The sequence below is a fragment of the Entelurus aequoreus genome, linkage group LG20 (genome assembly GCF_033978785.1).
Source record: "Entelurus aequoreus isolate RoL-2023_Sb linkage group LG20, RoL_Eaeq_v1.1, whole genome shotgun sequence".
NCBI lineage: Eukaryota > Metazoa > Chordata > Actinopteri > Syngnathiformes > Syngnathidae > Entelurus > Entelurus aequoreus.
The window spans coordinates 17097788-17113758 of NC_084750.1; the positions used below are offsets into that span (position 1 = coordinate 17097788).

A 15971-nucleotide genomic window follows, 5' to 3' on the forward strand; every position below is an offset into this window, starting at 1 on the left:
TACACTTTGGACAAGTCGCCACCTCATTACAGGGCATTTTGTTACATACCGGTATGTATATGTTGCATTCTATTTTAGTTACTTTATTGAGTGTACAACCCACTGGCGCTGTTTTGTACTGTTTTTGTACTTGTTTCTGTACTTTATTATAAATAAAGTTTTTGTTTTTTTTTTTAAAGATAGCTATATACACAACCACCATCAGAGACACATTTAAAAAAAATACTTGATATGTTTTTATTAGTTTTGTGTTGTATTTACTTAATTTGTGTGTACATATTTTGGAAAAAATTACAAAAACATGGTTATTTGCGGGGTTTTTTTTTTTTTTTTTTTTTTAGAGTTTTTTGTATCATATAGTTATTGAAATAAAGTTGAAGAAAAAATAAACAAAAAAATAAAATACAATTGAATGAGGAGAAAGTGTGTTTGTCTGTTTTTGTACTTGTTTTGATTATGATTATTTCTTCATTGAATGTTGCATATTATAAATAATTTTTTTTTGTTTTTTTTAAAGACAACTAAATACACAACTACCATCAGAGACACATTTAAAAAAAAATACTTGATATGATGTTTTTATTAGTTTTTGTGTTGTATTTACTTAATTTGTATGTACACATTTTGAAAAAATGACAAAAAAAACATGGTTATTTGTGGGTTTTGGTTTTGTTTGTTTTTTTTAGAAATTTTTGTATCATATTGTTACTGAAATAAAGTTGAAGAAAAAAATAAACAAAAAAATAAAATACAATTGAATGAGGAGAAAGTGTGTTTGTCTGTTTTTGTAATTGTTTTGATTATGATTATTTCTTGATTGAATGTTGCATATTATAAATTTAAAGAAATTGTTTTTTAAAGACAACTAAATACACAACTACCATCAGAGACACATTAAAAAAAAATACTTGATATATTTTTATTAGATTTGTGTTGTATTTACTTAATTTGTATGTATATATTTTGAAAAAATTACAAAAAAAACATGGTTATTTGTGGGTTTTGGTTTTGTTTGTTTTTTAGACATTTTTGTATCATATTGTTACTGAAATAAAGTTGAAGAAAAAAATAAACAAAAAAATAAAATACAATTGAATAAGGAGAAAGTGTGTCCCAAACTTTTGGCCTGTACCGTATATATTTGTTAAACTAACTTTGGTCTGAAACTGGCCCCTGTAAACATGACTTTGTTCATTTCGAGCCCTCAAAAGGGACAAGCGGTAGAAAATGGATGGATGGATGGACTTAAATCAGGAGTGTCAAACGTACGGCCCGAGGGCCGGATCAGGCCCGCGGACAGGTTTTATCGGCCCGCGGGATGAGTTTGCCAAGTATAAAATGTAACCTGAAATGTTTTAATGAAAGAAACAGCTGTTCTAAATGTGTCCACTGGATGTCACAATAGCAATTCTTTGTATCTTTGTAGATGATGCTACATATGTACAAAATAAACCACATGATGTTAGTACATCAGTCGAGGAAAATGATCAAACTACATAAATAACATGCTTTAATTTGATTTTGATATTATTTTTTTATCTTGATAGATTGAAAATCAACACCAGTGAGTTGACTGATGAACATTATCACATAATTTATTCAGAAAATATAAATAACGACAAATAAAGATAGAATACTATTAACCACAACATGTAAGTGCAAAAAAAAAACAACAACATTATGATTTGTACATTTTCAGAATGTACTTGTTCTATTTTCAAACAAATAAAACAACCTGAAGTTGTCTTTATTTTTATAGTGCGGTGGGTTAGCGCACATTTTTAGGCGTACCGTTACGGAGCGGATAAAAGCGCCAATTTTTTTACAGGCCTTCTTTATGACCTACTGAAGGATTTTAGAAGGGTACTCAAACTTAAATATTGAAAATACCCATATAGTGCACAAAATTGTTTAAAAAATGTTATTCCGGAGTCATAAAAGGTATATTGCTGATAAATTGTTGTTTTTTTCCACTTAGGAAGGTAAATTTGCTTTTAATTGGGTCCAGTGATGGATAAACATTCAAAATGATGTCTAAAATGCATTACCAAGGCACCTGGTACAGGTACATCCTCCATAAAGTCCTGTACAGTATAGGCGGAATTAAGAAAAAAGCTGAAAAAATGTCATGTTCTGCATGTAGTGTGGGTAAAGACATTCTCTCATACCATGCTCATCCTGGAGGACACAGGGAAGAGACAATATCAGGAGTTTGTCAAGAAGGTGCTTGATGAACGCACACAATCTATCCATGATCCGATTAAAAGGAATTCCTTGGCAGTCTTCAGGCAACCTAGACGCAAGACAATGTCTAAAGATGGGAAAAAGATTAAAGTGCTTCAGAACAACGTGGCACTCTTTGGCCAGCTATATGTAGCTATGCAGAGCCGTGAGAGTAATTTGGATGAATTCTTTACACATGAGGTGCAGTCCTTCGCTCCATCTCTCTCAGACTTTGGAAAACTTCATCTGACAGGCACCAAATCAGACCTGCTACAATGTCTTGAGCAGCCAGCACAATCAGAGCCACCCTCAACCTATGACTTCAAAGTCCTAGATGGGGCAGTAATTGTCCACTGCCTGCCCACTATTAGAGTGAGCACGTTTGATGCTTATGCAAATGAGGTTTTCATCCCCTACCTGCAGAAGCAGCTGCAGGATGCAAAACGATTGGATGTTGTATGGGACACGTACATCCCTGACAGCTTGAAGGAGTCCACCCGAGAAAAAAGAGGACGTGGTGTTCGCAGGAAAGTGTCAGGCCCGACAAAGTTGCCAGGCAACTGGATGGACTTTCTTCGCGACCCAATCAACAAGAAGGAGTTGTTTGATTTCTTGACATCCAAGATCCAAGAGTTCAGCTGGCCACCAACCAAAGCTGTGTATGTCACATCGGGGCAAGCAGTGTCAGGACAAGCTTTTGGTTCCACTAGCATGATGGACTGTTGCAACCATGAGGAGGCAGACACAAGGATAGTGGTCCATCTACAATGCGCATTGAAGGAGGGAGCAAAGACAGTTCTTGTGCGAACTGTGGACACTGATGTCATCGTGATCCTTGCTGGTTTATTTTATGATTTGGTGGTGCTTCAACCATTGACTGACATCTGGGTGGCTTTTGGCATGGGAAAAAGGTTCAGATATTACCACATAAACCACATCTGCAAAAGCCTGGGGGAACCCAAATCACAAGGTCTGCTTATGTTCCACGCATATTCAGGTTGTGACACAACATCTGCATTTAACGGAAAAGGCAAGAAGTCAGCTTGGAGGGCCTGGCAAGCCTATGATGCTGCTACAGAAACATTTATGTATCTGGCAAAGCATCCATTCCAGGAACTAAAAGTTGACTCTGAGCATTTCCAGACACTTGAGAGGCTGACTGTGATCCTGTACAACAGATCCAGTCCTTTGAACTCCATCAGTCAAACAAGGAAGGAACTCTTCTGTCAAGACAGTCGGCCGATGGAGAGATTACCTCCCACGCAGGATGCCCTACTCCAGCATGTAAAACGGGCTGTGTTTCAGGCAGGAATCTGGGCAACCAGCACAGACACACAGCAAGTGATTCCTTCTCCAAAGGACTTTGGATGGACCAAGGATGAAACAGGGTCATGGGTTCCAGTTTGGATAACCATTCCCGAGGTCTCCATTGCCTGCAGAGAGCTGATAAAATGCTCATGTAAAGGTGACTGTTCCAGCTGTAAATGCAGCAATGCTAATATTGACTGTTCTCCACTTTGCAAATGCAACTGCTGCAAATAGACACCAGGTACAGTTATGCACACCAATACACCAAGTTTCCACATTATGATGCATGTCAATTTGTTTAAATTGTGACAACAATTGTTTTCTTGCCTGTTTCACGTGCAGATTACTTCATAGTGTAGTAAGAAGAGTCATCCAGGCCATTGGTCCTCAGCCCCCATGCTGATCATGTGCACCAGCTGACTTGCCCCTTTAATTTATTTTTGGCCTCAATCAGAGTTCTAACATTATAATTGCATTAAAGGTTTTATGGATAATACTTCATGTGCTGGGTCTTGAATCATCATCTGAAAATGATACTTTTTGCTATTTCCGTCCATAATGAGGCCTTATTTGAAAGCCAAATGGTTCATAATGGAATCAAATATTGGCATTCTGGCTGTTCTGGGATGTGAAGACACTACCTGTAGACACCCTGTGCAAGTATGATGTAAAAACTAGCAGCAGGAGGACACATGACAAGAATTAGTCCTTTTTTAGTATAGGCGTTTTTTGCAGTTATTGATCAAAATAACTTATGTGCACTATAAAGGTATTTTCAATATTTAAGTTTGAGTACCCTTCTAAAATCCTTCAGTAGGTCATAAAGAAGGCCCATAAAAAATTTGGCGCTTTTATCCGCTCCGTAACGGTAATGTCACTAAGCCACCAGACTATAAGTCATTGTGCCGTGATTTTACCAGTTCGGCCCATTTGGGAGTAGATTTTTCTCCATGTGGCCCCCCCTCTAAAATGAGTTTGACACCCCTGACTTATTAAATCATCACAAACTGCATCATAAAGGCTTTTTTTTTTTTTGGTAGAAGCTTATGATGTGTTCTATGGGCTGGGCACCAACAAACGATTTGGGTCATTTTAAGCCTTTCTGCTCACATGGAACACAAACAAATGCATGATTTCTGGCAGCTCTGTTGCAGAAATATCCGCTTTTATCACAGCTTGTAGGGAATTGTGACGGGAGGACGCATCTTTGTGCGAGGACGACCACGCCCCTAGTTTGGAGCCTCTTACATCCGGGCACTTCGCTCCGTTGACAACCCTGTGAAGATGGCGACCGCTGGGAGGAGTGCATTATTATCCTCCACCTTAACTGGATCGAAGGGCGCACTGGAGAGCTGCAACCCGGAGGAGGATGACGGCCAGAACTTGTGGTGGGTGTGAGCTTTCTTAACGTCGAGGTTAAGGGCGGGGGGGCTGAATTGTTAGGAGGAGGTGGTTGCTTTTGACAGCTAGCCGCTTAGCTTAGCATCAGCACCTTCGCTAATCATCATTGAATCAACAATAAGCTTCTTCTCTCCGCAGGTCGACTATCTTGAGCGAGGTGTCGACACATTCAAGATCGAAGCTTCCATCCGGGAAAAATGTCCTGGTTATGGGTGGGTATATATATATTTATATATACGTGTAACCTAATAGCTAGCTATAATGCTTAGTTGTGTTGATTAGCAGCACAGGTGCAGTGTTGTTGTCAAGTCATGGTAGCATACAGCGTGCTAGTCATGGTAGCATACAGCCTGCTAGTCATGGTAGCATACAGCGTGCTAGTCATGGCAGCATGCAAGTCATGGTAGCATGCTGGTGGCTGCAGGAGAGGCATGATGCTGAGGAGAGGAGGCCAATCATCAGTAGGGATGACACTCTAAACCGGTTTTCCCGGTTGTTCGATAAGAAAAGAACCAAGTCCTCGGACTCGAATCCCTTTTTGAGAACCGGTACCCGTTATCGAGACCACTATAGTAAAGAAAAAGAGTTGGTTCTTTATTCGAATCCCTCGGAACGAATCCCATCCCGACCAGAAATGCCCCTTGAGACGTCACAAGAATTTACGTCACGTAGCTCAGTCATTAGGCGCAGATAGGGAAAGCAGGAAAAACAATGGAATAATAATGTTCAAAACAAAAGGTATAATCCAATGAATAACTTTACTGAGAGATTTGAGCAGGGTACAAACACATGACGAACACTTTTACGACCAACCGGAAACATAGCAACCAGGCTAGCAACGCACCTCCTTTACGGCAACTGTCGCAACGTTCTTAAAGCAACCGCAGCACATACATATATGACATCTCCCTTTTTTAACTTTTGTTTTTATTTCCTTGTAAACAAAACAAAATCACACTGTATATGTGTTGTCTGTCTAATTATAAATAATGCAGACGAGGCGTGTTGGCTGAGTTCTTGACGTTTACTTTCACGGGTGACGACATGCAACAACACTTTTCGGGGCTACCGCGCATGCTCGTCACTCCCGTTGCATGCTGGGTAGTGTAGTTGTTATATTCCCTAGCTCATAACATCACATCTTTCCCCCTATAAAGAAAGATTTTAACTCAATAAAGTGTATTTCTTTTTTTAGCTTTAACTTTTAAATTTTTAGCATTGTAACCACATTTGCAAACAACTTTTCTCTTCATAGAATTTTCTTTCAATAAAAGAAATAAAGTGCAAAAATGTCAAAGCATCATAACAAACAGTTATGTCAAATAGCAGCAGAATTGCACTTTTTGGAGAGCTGTATTATTTCCAGTTTTGTGCCCAAGGGACTGATTTTATTTAACACTGTAGTATTATTTATACACCTATAGTGATCACAGAGACAGGTTGTTTTTGTGTTACTGTATATATTTGTTTTTCTGAAAAATCCCACTTAATATACTTTGGGTAACAACAGTCAATATTTATTTTTTTTATTTTATTTTTTAGGGGGGTAACAGTCAATATTTATTTATTTATTAGATTTTATTTTTTTCTTCTTTAATAAAAGTGAGCTTTTGTTAAACCAAATATTGTGTGTTTTTTTCCATATACAACAACCTATCTGGACTCGATAAGAGAATCGATAAGGAATCGGTTCGATAAGAGGATTCGATAATAGGCTCGAACTCGATCATTTCTTATCAAACATCATCCCTAATCATCAGTCCGCACAAATGATGCCGTACTAGGGCTGGGTTCATCCTTTGCCTGCGACCCGTTCCTGCTAATCAGCCAGTGTGTCGACAAGCCCCCGTGGTATGTCCGCTCGGGTTTTCATCACAACTGCACGGAGTCTTGTGTGGCTGAAGCACCATTGATCCATCCCTGACAGCACAACAATAACATGTCACGTCCAGTACGAGCGGCAGGCAGGGAAGCTAAAGGATTTAGAGGAAACAAAACCCGATTGTGATTTTCTCTCCAAAATCGCGATCCAGCCATCCATTTTCCTCCGCTTATCCGAAGTCGGGTCGCGGGGGAAGCAGCCTAAGCAGAGAAGCACAGACTTCACTCTCGTCGGCCACTTCATCCAGCTCCTCCCGGGGGATCCCGAGGCCTTCCCAGGCCAGCCGGGAGACATAGTCTTCCCAATGTGTCCTGGGTAGGGTTGCAAAGGGGTGGAAAGTAGGGCAGGGCGATATATGGAATACACTCGATATATCGCGGGTTTGTCTCTGTGCGATATAGAAAATGACTGTATCGTGATATTCGAGTATACGTTCTCAGTAGGGGTGTGGGGAAAAATCGAATCGCGATTCTCACATTGTGCGATTCAGAATCGATTCTCATTTTTAAAAAATATTATTTATTATTTTTTATTATTTTTATTTTTATTTTTTTTAATTAATCAATCCAACAAAACATCCATCCATCCATCCATCCATTTTCTACCGCTTATTCCCTTTGGGGTCGCGGGGGGGCGCTGGAGCCTATCTCAGCTACAATCGGGCGGAAGGCGGGGTACACCCTGGACAAGTCGCCACCTCAACGCAGTCCAACAAAACAATACACAGCAATACCATAACAATGCAATCCAATTCCAAAACCACACCCGACCCAGCAACACTCAGAACTGCAATAAACAGAGCAATTGAGAGGAGACACAAACACGACACAGAACAAACCAAAAGTAGTGAAACAAAAATGAATATTATCAACAACAGTATCAATATTAGTTACAATTTCAACATAGCAGTGATTAAAAATCCCTCATTGACATTATCATTAGACATTTATAAAAATTTAAAAAAAGAACAATAATGTCACAGTGGTTTACACTTGCATCGCATCTCATAAGCTTGACAACACACTGTGTCCAATATTTTCACAAAGATAAAATAAGTCATATTTTTGGTTCATTTAATAGTTAAAACAAATTCACATTATTGCAATCAGTTGATAAAACATTGTCCTTTACAATTATAAAAGCTTTTTACAAAAATCTACTACTCTGCTTGCATGTCAGCAGACTGGGGTAGATCCTGCTGAAATCCTATGTATTGAATGAATAGAGAATCCTTTTAAATTGGGAAAAAAATCGTTTTTGAATCAACAATCATGTTGACTTGAAAAAAAATTGATTTTGAATCGCATCGTGACCCCAAGAATCGATATTGAATCGAATCGTGGGACACCCAAAGATTCACAGCCCTAGTTCTCAGGCAGTTGCTTTTAGCTGCAGGCGTTTCTCACTCTTTATTGTCCCTCCTTCTCACAGAGACATAAAACAAGCGCACCTTACATACACTACCGTTCAAAAGTTTGGGGTCACCCAAACAGTTTTGTGGAATAGCCTCCATTTCTAAGAACAAGAATAGACTGTCGAGTTTCAGATGAAAGTTCTCTTTTTCTGGCCATTTTGAGCGTTTAATTGACCCCACAAATGTGATGCTCCAGAAACTCAATCTGCTCAAAAGAAGGTCAGTTTTGTAGCTTCTGTAACGAGCTAAACTGTTTTCAGATGTGTGAACATGATTGCACAAGGGTTTTCTAATCATCAATTAGCCTTCTGAGCCAATGAGCAAACACATTGTACCATTAGAACACTGGAGTGATAGTTGCTGGAAATGGGCCTCTATACACCTATGTAGATATTGCACCAAAAACCAGACATTTGCAGCTAGAATAGTCATTTACCAATTTAGCAATGTATAGAGTGTATTTCTTTAAAGTTAAGACTAGTTTAAAGTTATCTTCATTGAAAAGTACAGTGCTTTTCCTTAAAAAATAAGGACATTTCAATGTGACCCCAAACTTTTGAACGGTAGTGTACGTCACATACTGTCGCGTGTGCAACGTCATACGCGCTCGCGGAGCAGAGCGGTAGCGACATGGGTAACGTTAGCTGTGATGCTAGCGGAGAGGTGCGAGTGGTAATACGGGAGAAAGAAGGTGCGAATCTGGTAACAAATGAAGGAAGAATTAATTCCCAAGAAAAACAGCAGGGGGTCCATCGTCTGGCGGTGGTTTGGCTTCAATGCCCAAGCAACAATTTCCACATCAACACTGTATGAAAAAAATAGTCCACGACATAAGGAGATAACGTCCGCAGGAAGCTACCACATGGCGAAGGACATACACTATTTGATTTGCTATTATGCAGCTCATTTTTATTTGACACTTATTGAAATATCTTGTGACATCATGCAAAAAAAGTGCACTTTATATGTTTTAAACTATTGTAGTGGCGTTCTGTACAAAAAGTGCACTTTAATTTAGTGTTGTTTTGATATGTCATCTTAGTGACATCATGCACAAAATAGTTTCCACTCAAGCTAGCTAGCTTGAGTGGAAGACAGCTGGAGTAGTCTACAGTCATACAGTAACAAGCAATTACACCTCTATTCCACTTAAATACCATAGATCAAACATATTTACCCCAGTAATATCATCAACACTTACCTGACTGGATGAAGTCCTTGGGCTCAAATACTAGTGTGGCCTCAATAGCCCTGCTGTAGTGTGTAGCATGCTGGGAATTATCTGTGCATGTGATGGAGGAATGCACAGTGAAGGGTTGAAATTCTACTGAATTTGCATTAAATCAGGTTGTTTTAGCTAATAATCATGCTGCAATATCTAGCATGTTGCATTCAATGTGTATTCCCATTAATTTCCCATTAATTCCTGTTAATTCCCATATATTCCCGTTAATTCCCATGAAAAATTTCCAACTTTTAATATTCCCGGAATTTTGGAACCCTAGTCCTGGGTCTTCCCCGTGGCCTCTTACCGGTCGGACTAGGGCTGGGCGATATGGCCTTTGATTAATATCTCGATATTTTTAGGCTATGATATTTTTAGGCTATGTCACGATACACGATATATATCTCCATATTTTGCCTTAGCCTTGAATGAACACTTGATGCATATAATCACAGCAGTATGATGATTCTATGTGTCTACATTAAAACATTCTTCTTCATACTGCATTAATATATGCTCATTTTAAACTTTCATGCAGAGTGGGAAACCACAACTAGGTCAATTTAGCAAAAGTGTATTCATTAAACAGTTATTTAGCAGTGGCACAAACATTCATGTCATTTCCAAAACAGAAAGTGCAAGATTGTCAGAGACATTTTAAAACAAGCTATTAGTGCACTTTTGTGCATGATGTCACTAAGATGACATATCAAAACAACACTAAATTAAAGTGCACTTTTTGTACAGAACGCCACTACAATAGTCTAAAACAAATAAAGTGCACTTTTGTGCATGATGTCACACAAGATATTTCAATAGGGGCGGCGTGGCGAAGTTGGTAGAGTGGTCGTGCCAGCAATCGGAGGGTTGCTGGTTACTGGGGTTCAATCCCCACCTTCTACCATCCTAGTCACGTCCGTTGTGTCCTTGGGCAAGACACTTCACCCTTGCTCCTGATGGCTGCTGGTTAGCGCCTTGCATGGCAGCTCCCGCCATCAGTGTGTGAAAGTGGAAATACTGTCAAAGCGCTTTGAGTACCTTGAAGGTAGAAAAGCGCTATACAAGTATAACCCATTTATCATTTATTTATCATAATAAGTGTCAAATAAAAATGAGCTGCATAATAGGAAATCAAATAGTGTATGTCCTTCGCTATGTGGTAGGTTCCTGCGGAAGTTATCTCCTTCTGTTGTTGACTATTTTTTTCATACGGTGTTGATGTGGAAATGGTTGCTTGGGCTTTTTGTTGGTTTGGCACCGAACGGAGACTTTGACATGCAGAGTTTCAAGCACTCTTCATTCTCTAGCGGGTGACTTTTCAAATGATGCTACACATTAGCAGTGCTGCTACTTTTTGTAGCAACGCTTTTGCCCCACACTTGACATATTACGGTTGTCTGTTCAACATATTCCCGCTTGAAGCCAAACCACCGCCAGACGATAGACCCCCTGCTGTTTTTCTTGGGAAATAATTATTCTTCATTTGTTACCAGATTTGCTTGTTTTATGTCTCTGTGAGAAGGAGAGACAAGAAAGAGTGAGAAGAGCCTGTAGTGTAATGCCCGCAGCTAAAAGCAACTGCGTGAGAACGTTTACTCCAATATCACGATATAGTCATTTTCTATATCGCACAGAGACAAACCCGCGATATATCGAGTATATTCCATATATCCCCCAGCCCTAGGTCGGACGTGCCCTAAACACCTCCCTAGGGAGGCGTTCGGCTGACATCCTGACCAGATGCCCGAACCACCTCATCTGGCTCCTCTCCATGTGGAGGAGCGGCTGCTTTACTTTTGAGCTCTTCCCGGATGGCAGAGCTTCTCACCCTATCTCTAAGGGAGAGACCCGACCTAGAAAACTCATTTCGGCCGCTTGTACCCGTGATCTTGTCCTTTCGGTCATAACCCAAAGCTCATGACCATAGGTGAGGATGGGAACGTAGATCGACCGGTAAGTTGAGCTTTGCCTTCCGGCTCAGCTTCTTCACCACAACGGATCGATACAGCGTCCGCATTACTGAAGACGCCGCACCGATCTGCCTGTCGACTTCACGATCCACTCTTCCCTCACTCGTGAACAAGACTCCGAGGTACTCTTCCACATGGGGCAAGATTTGCGATTTTTATATTTCATACACATAAATGCAAGAAACTGCAAAAATACCAAGTGAGGGAAGACATGTTTCTTTTCAGGAACAGTACAGGCCAAAACAAAAAATTAAATGGACTAATTTTTTGTAAGCAAAAATTCAACTTCAATAAGTATTAAACATCTTCAAGTGCATTTTTTTCCTAGTTGGAAAAAATAGGTCAGACTTTTTGTTGTTGTTGTTTATTGCCATCACATGATCGCGGCATTCTTGCTCGTTCGTTCATGTTGATGGGATGACAATGTCCATCCGATTTGAAGCTGAAATATTCCCACAACGGGACGTAAGGATTTCTAATCGTAATATTTCCCCCCTAATTTTTGTTACCTTGTGTCGCGAGGGTCTCTGTCTGTGCTTCCTGTGTGCGTAAAGCTGGCGGTCTATTCTACTGTTAAATAAAGGCGTTCAGGTGCTGAGAGTGATGCAGAGTGAGACATTTTCCTCCGTTGGAAGAGAGAGACAAATAAACACGAGGCTCAGATATATTGTCCCACAAATTATTTTACTGTCTGCATTATTGTGAGTCCAAATTAAGCACTAATGTAATCATTTTTGCAAGTAACCCTTTCAAATAGGGCTGCTATGATTAATAGATACATTAATTGTAAAAAGTTTGATTCATATTCCGGTCCTTCGATTAATCCAGGGGTGTCAAATGTATGGCCTGATGGCCGGATCGGGCGAACAGGTTTGATCCGGCCTGTGGGACGAGTTTGCTAAGTATAAAAATTACCCTGAAATTTTTAAATGGAAAAAACTGCTTTTTCCAAATGTGTCCACTGGATGTCGCAGTAGCAATTATTTGTATCTTTGTAGATGATGCTACAAAAAGCCGCTGCCTGACCAGGTCTCAGAAAATCTGTAGAGACTCCGCCCACCTCCACCAAGGACTGTTTTCACTGCTGGACTCTAGAAAGAGGTTCCGCAGCCTCCATAGCAGAACCTCCAGGTTCTGTAACAGCTTCTTCCCTCAGGCCGCATCATAATAATCCCCCTCAATTCCCCCCAAAAAACGAATTAACTGGCTGGAATATAAAGACAATATAACATCCATCCATAAACGTGGATGCATATGCAAAAGTGCAATATATTTATCTGTACAGTAATCTATTTATTTATATCTGCACCTTATTGCTCTTTTATTCTGCACTACAACGAGCTAATGCAACAAAATGTCGTTCTTATCTGTACTGTAAAGTTCCAATTTGAATGACAATAAAAAGGAAGTCTAAGTCTACATACTGTATGTCAGTCTAGGAAAATGATCAAACAACATAAATAACATACTGTAATTTGATTTTGATATATATTTTTTCATCTTGACCAATGAGTTGACTGATGAACATTAAATTGAATTAATTAAATTAAATGTGTTCAGAAAATATAAATAATGACAAATAAAGATAGAATACTATTAACCGCAACATGTAAGTGTAAAAAAAAAAAAAACAACAACATTATGATGTGTACATTTTAAGAATCTGCTTCTACTATTTTTAAACAAAGAAAACAATCTGAAGTTGTCTTTATTTTTAAGTTATCGTGCCATGATTTTACCAGTCCGGCCCACTTGGGAGTAGATTTTCCTCAATGTGGCCCCCCATCTAAAATGAGTTTGACACCCCTGCTCTATCGGCTTGTGTGGATATAGCACCATTGATCCATCCCTGGCAACACAACAATAACATGTCACGTCCGGTACAAACGGCAGGCAGGGTAGCTGTGTGGTCGGGCTAAACCAGGGGTTGGCAACCCAAAACGTCGAAAGAGCCATATTGGACCAAAAATACAAAAGACTAATCTGTCTGGAGCCGCAAAAAATGAAAAGGCCTATATAAGTCTTATAATGAAGGCAACACATTTTGTGTAAGTGTCTATATTAGCTATAAAAGACTACTATCAAAATTACTTTAAAAGTCTTATAATGAAGGCAACACATTATGTGTAAGTGTCTATATTAGCTATATAAGACTCCTTTCAAAATGACTGTGTCGCCGGTTGAAGCAAATCTTCGTTAACAGAAATGTTGAAATGTAATATTTATTCTACAAATTTTTACAACATTAGAAACCATTAATAAATCACAGGCTACTCAGAAGTTAGCTAGATAACTCCTGGAAATGACTGGCTTTTAATGGCCAAAGGTATAGATGTGTGTGTCCAAGTTAAAGGAAACTGCAGGCTGTCTTCTTTTAATAGATCTATTACAATCTTTGGCAAGCTAGGGAATGTTTGCTGTGGTCTGGAACAACATGACACGCCAAGAACTATCAGAAATGCAGCCAATATTACATACAGATAAATGTGTCCGGTTATTCGATTAATCAATAGATTACCTGACTGCTAAAATAATCGGTAGCTGCAGCGCTATTGCCTACCACAGGGGTGTCAAATTCATTTTAGCTCAGAGGCCGCATGGAGGAAAATCTGTGCACACGTGGGCCGGACTATTAAAATCATGGCATTAAAACTTAATAAATAAAGACAACTTCAGATTGTTTTCTTTGTCTTACTTTGGCCAAAAATAGAACACACACATTATGAAAATATTACAATAAAATATAGAAAAAAAAATACTGGCAGCGGTAAAGTTTAGATCCATGAAGGAAAGAAGAAAGTGAATGAATGTTTATAACTGAATACATTTACATACAAATGTGTTTTCTTTTGTATTATTTTTTTGTAATGAATTAACGTTTATGACGACCTTTTTCCAAAACACAATATAGAATGTGAGATATAACAGGATAATGCATACATTCATCATTTGTTTTCAAAACGCTTACAAAAAAGTGGGACCCCAAAATTTTACTGCGGGACCCCATTTTTATGACTTGATGGGGTCCTAAAAATGGGGTCCCTGGGACCCCGGTTTTAAAATTCCTAGCGCCAACACTAGTGCAAAACAGTAGCAGGCGTCTGTGACCTGCGGGCCAGTTCTAATACTAATCAAATATCATCCCGGGGTCATAGATCATTCATTCACGGGCCGGATCTGGCCCGCTGGCCTTGACTTTGACACCCCTGGCCTACCATATAACGATGTTGTGCATAATACTGCACAATTATGGCCAAAATAATCATCCCAATTATTTGTATTAATATTGAAATCACAATTAGTCATTATGTTAGGTAAAACAGTGTCTGCAATTTACTCGCGGTAATGGGGTGCAAGGTGGGGGGCCTAAACGTGATGTCAGTCATGAAATAGTCTGATAAAAGAGCTAAATAAATGTTATCCAAAGTTTTTGTTAGTATTTCATCTTTTTCTCATTAAATGATGCTATAAGCTTTATTTTTCATATTGTTTGTGTGTTTTTTTCGGGGCCATAAAATAAAAGCCACGTTCCAATGGTGGCCCCCCATTTATCAATCTTTTGTAGGGTGAAAAATGTATATTAAATAACAAAATACAAAAACTCGACGGAAAGTGTCTCCAGACTCTATTTAGGACGACGACTACCCGTTAATTCTTCTCGTTGGACTCCAGGGAGACACTGCTTTTTAAATATTAATATTGCAGACGATCACCCTAGTTTAATTCTGGCAACACAAATCATGATTAAAATTTGATTTGTGCAGCCCTAGTTGTGCAACCAATGTCTTGTAAGTAATCTAGCTTCCCAACAGAGGCACTCTTTTTTTTTTTTAACTTAATTGCACAGTTCTTAGTTTTAACACAGCACACACATTTCGCTGTAGCGCTCGACACAACAATTCTTGGTGGTGCATTTACACACCCCTGAATTTTGAACGGCAACATGACAACACAAGCAGTGTAATAGCATGTTTTTTAAACACAAATTGAATGTTTTCCTCTTTTTTGTTCTTTTTTTTTTATATCAGTTCGAGCACCATTCAAGCACTGTTTCAAAAGTACCGGTTTAGCAAAAAATATATTTTCTGTAGTCAGTTGTAATGCACTTTTCCATCACTTGTGGCAGTAATGACAATCTCAAACAAAGGTCTGGAGCTGAAGTCATAGAGAAGTTTTTAAGCACAGAAATTGTCTAAAGTGGTGAAACTGTATTCTCATTTGCACTTCAGTTTTATTGACAGTTTAGTTAAGACAAATATTCGGCGTGGCGAAGTTGGGAGAGTGGCCGTGCCAGCAATCTGAGGGTTCCTGGTTCAATCCCCACCTTCTACCTTCTAGTCACGTCACCCTTGCTCCTGATGGGCCTGGTTAGCGCCGTGCATGGCAGCTCTTAACAGCTCTCGCCATCAGTGTGTGTGAATGGGTGAATGTGGAAATAGTGTCAAAGCGCTTTGAGTTCCTTAAAAAATGTAGAAAAGTGCTATACAAGTACAACACATTTACCATTATTAATTTAGTTTATTCAACACAACATAATTGTATGTAAAT

At 39.1% G+C, this 15971-nt stretch overlaps 2 protein-coding genes across 2 annotated transcripts in view; both read left to right on the top strand.

Annotated features, from left to right (window-relative positions):
- The first annotated feature begins 2899 nt into the window (after window positions 1-2899).
- Window positions 2900-4395, top strand: LOC133635605 (uncharacterized). The gene is made up of 2 exons (XM_062028831.1): window positions 2900-3772; window positions 3874-4395. Exon 1 carries the CDS (start codon window positions 2935-2937, stop codon window positions 3763-3765), a length of 831 nt encoding a protein of 276 aa, XP_061884815.1. The 5' UTR covers window positions 2900-2934; the 3' UTR covers window positions 3766-3772; window positions 3874-4395.
- A 228-nt stretch (window positions 4396-4623) lies between these two features.
- Window positions 4624-15971, top strand: part of LOC133635967 (cytoplasmic dynein 1 light intermediate chain 1-like) — a 32001-nt gene continuing 20653 nt past the window's right edge. The window contains exons 1-2 of the mRNA XM_062029493.1: window positions 4624-4919; window positions 5071-5144. Coding sequence (XP_061885477.1) covers window positions 4816-4919; window positions 5071-5144 — 178 coding nt within the window. The 5' untranslated portion in view covers window positions 4624-4815. The remainder of the gene's footprint in view (window positions 4920-5070; window positions 5145-15971) is intronic.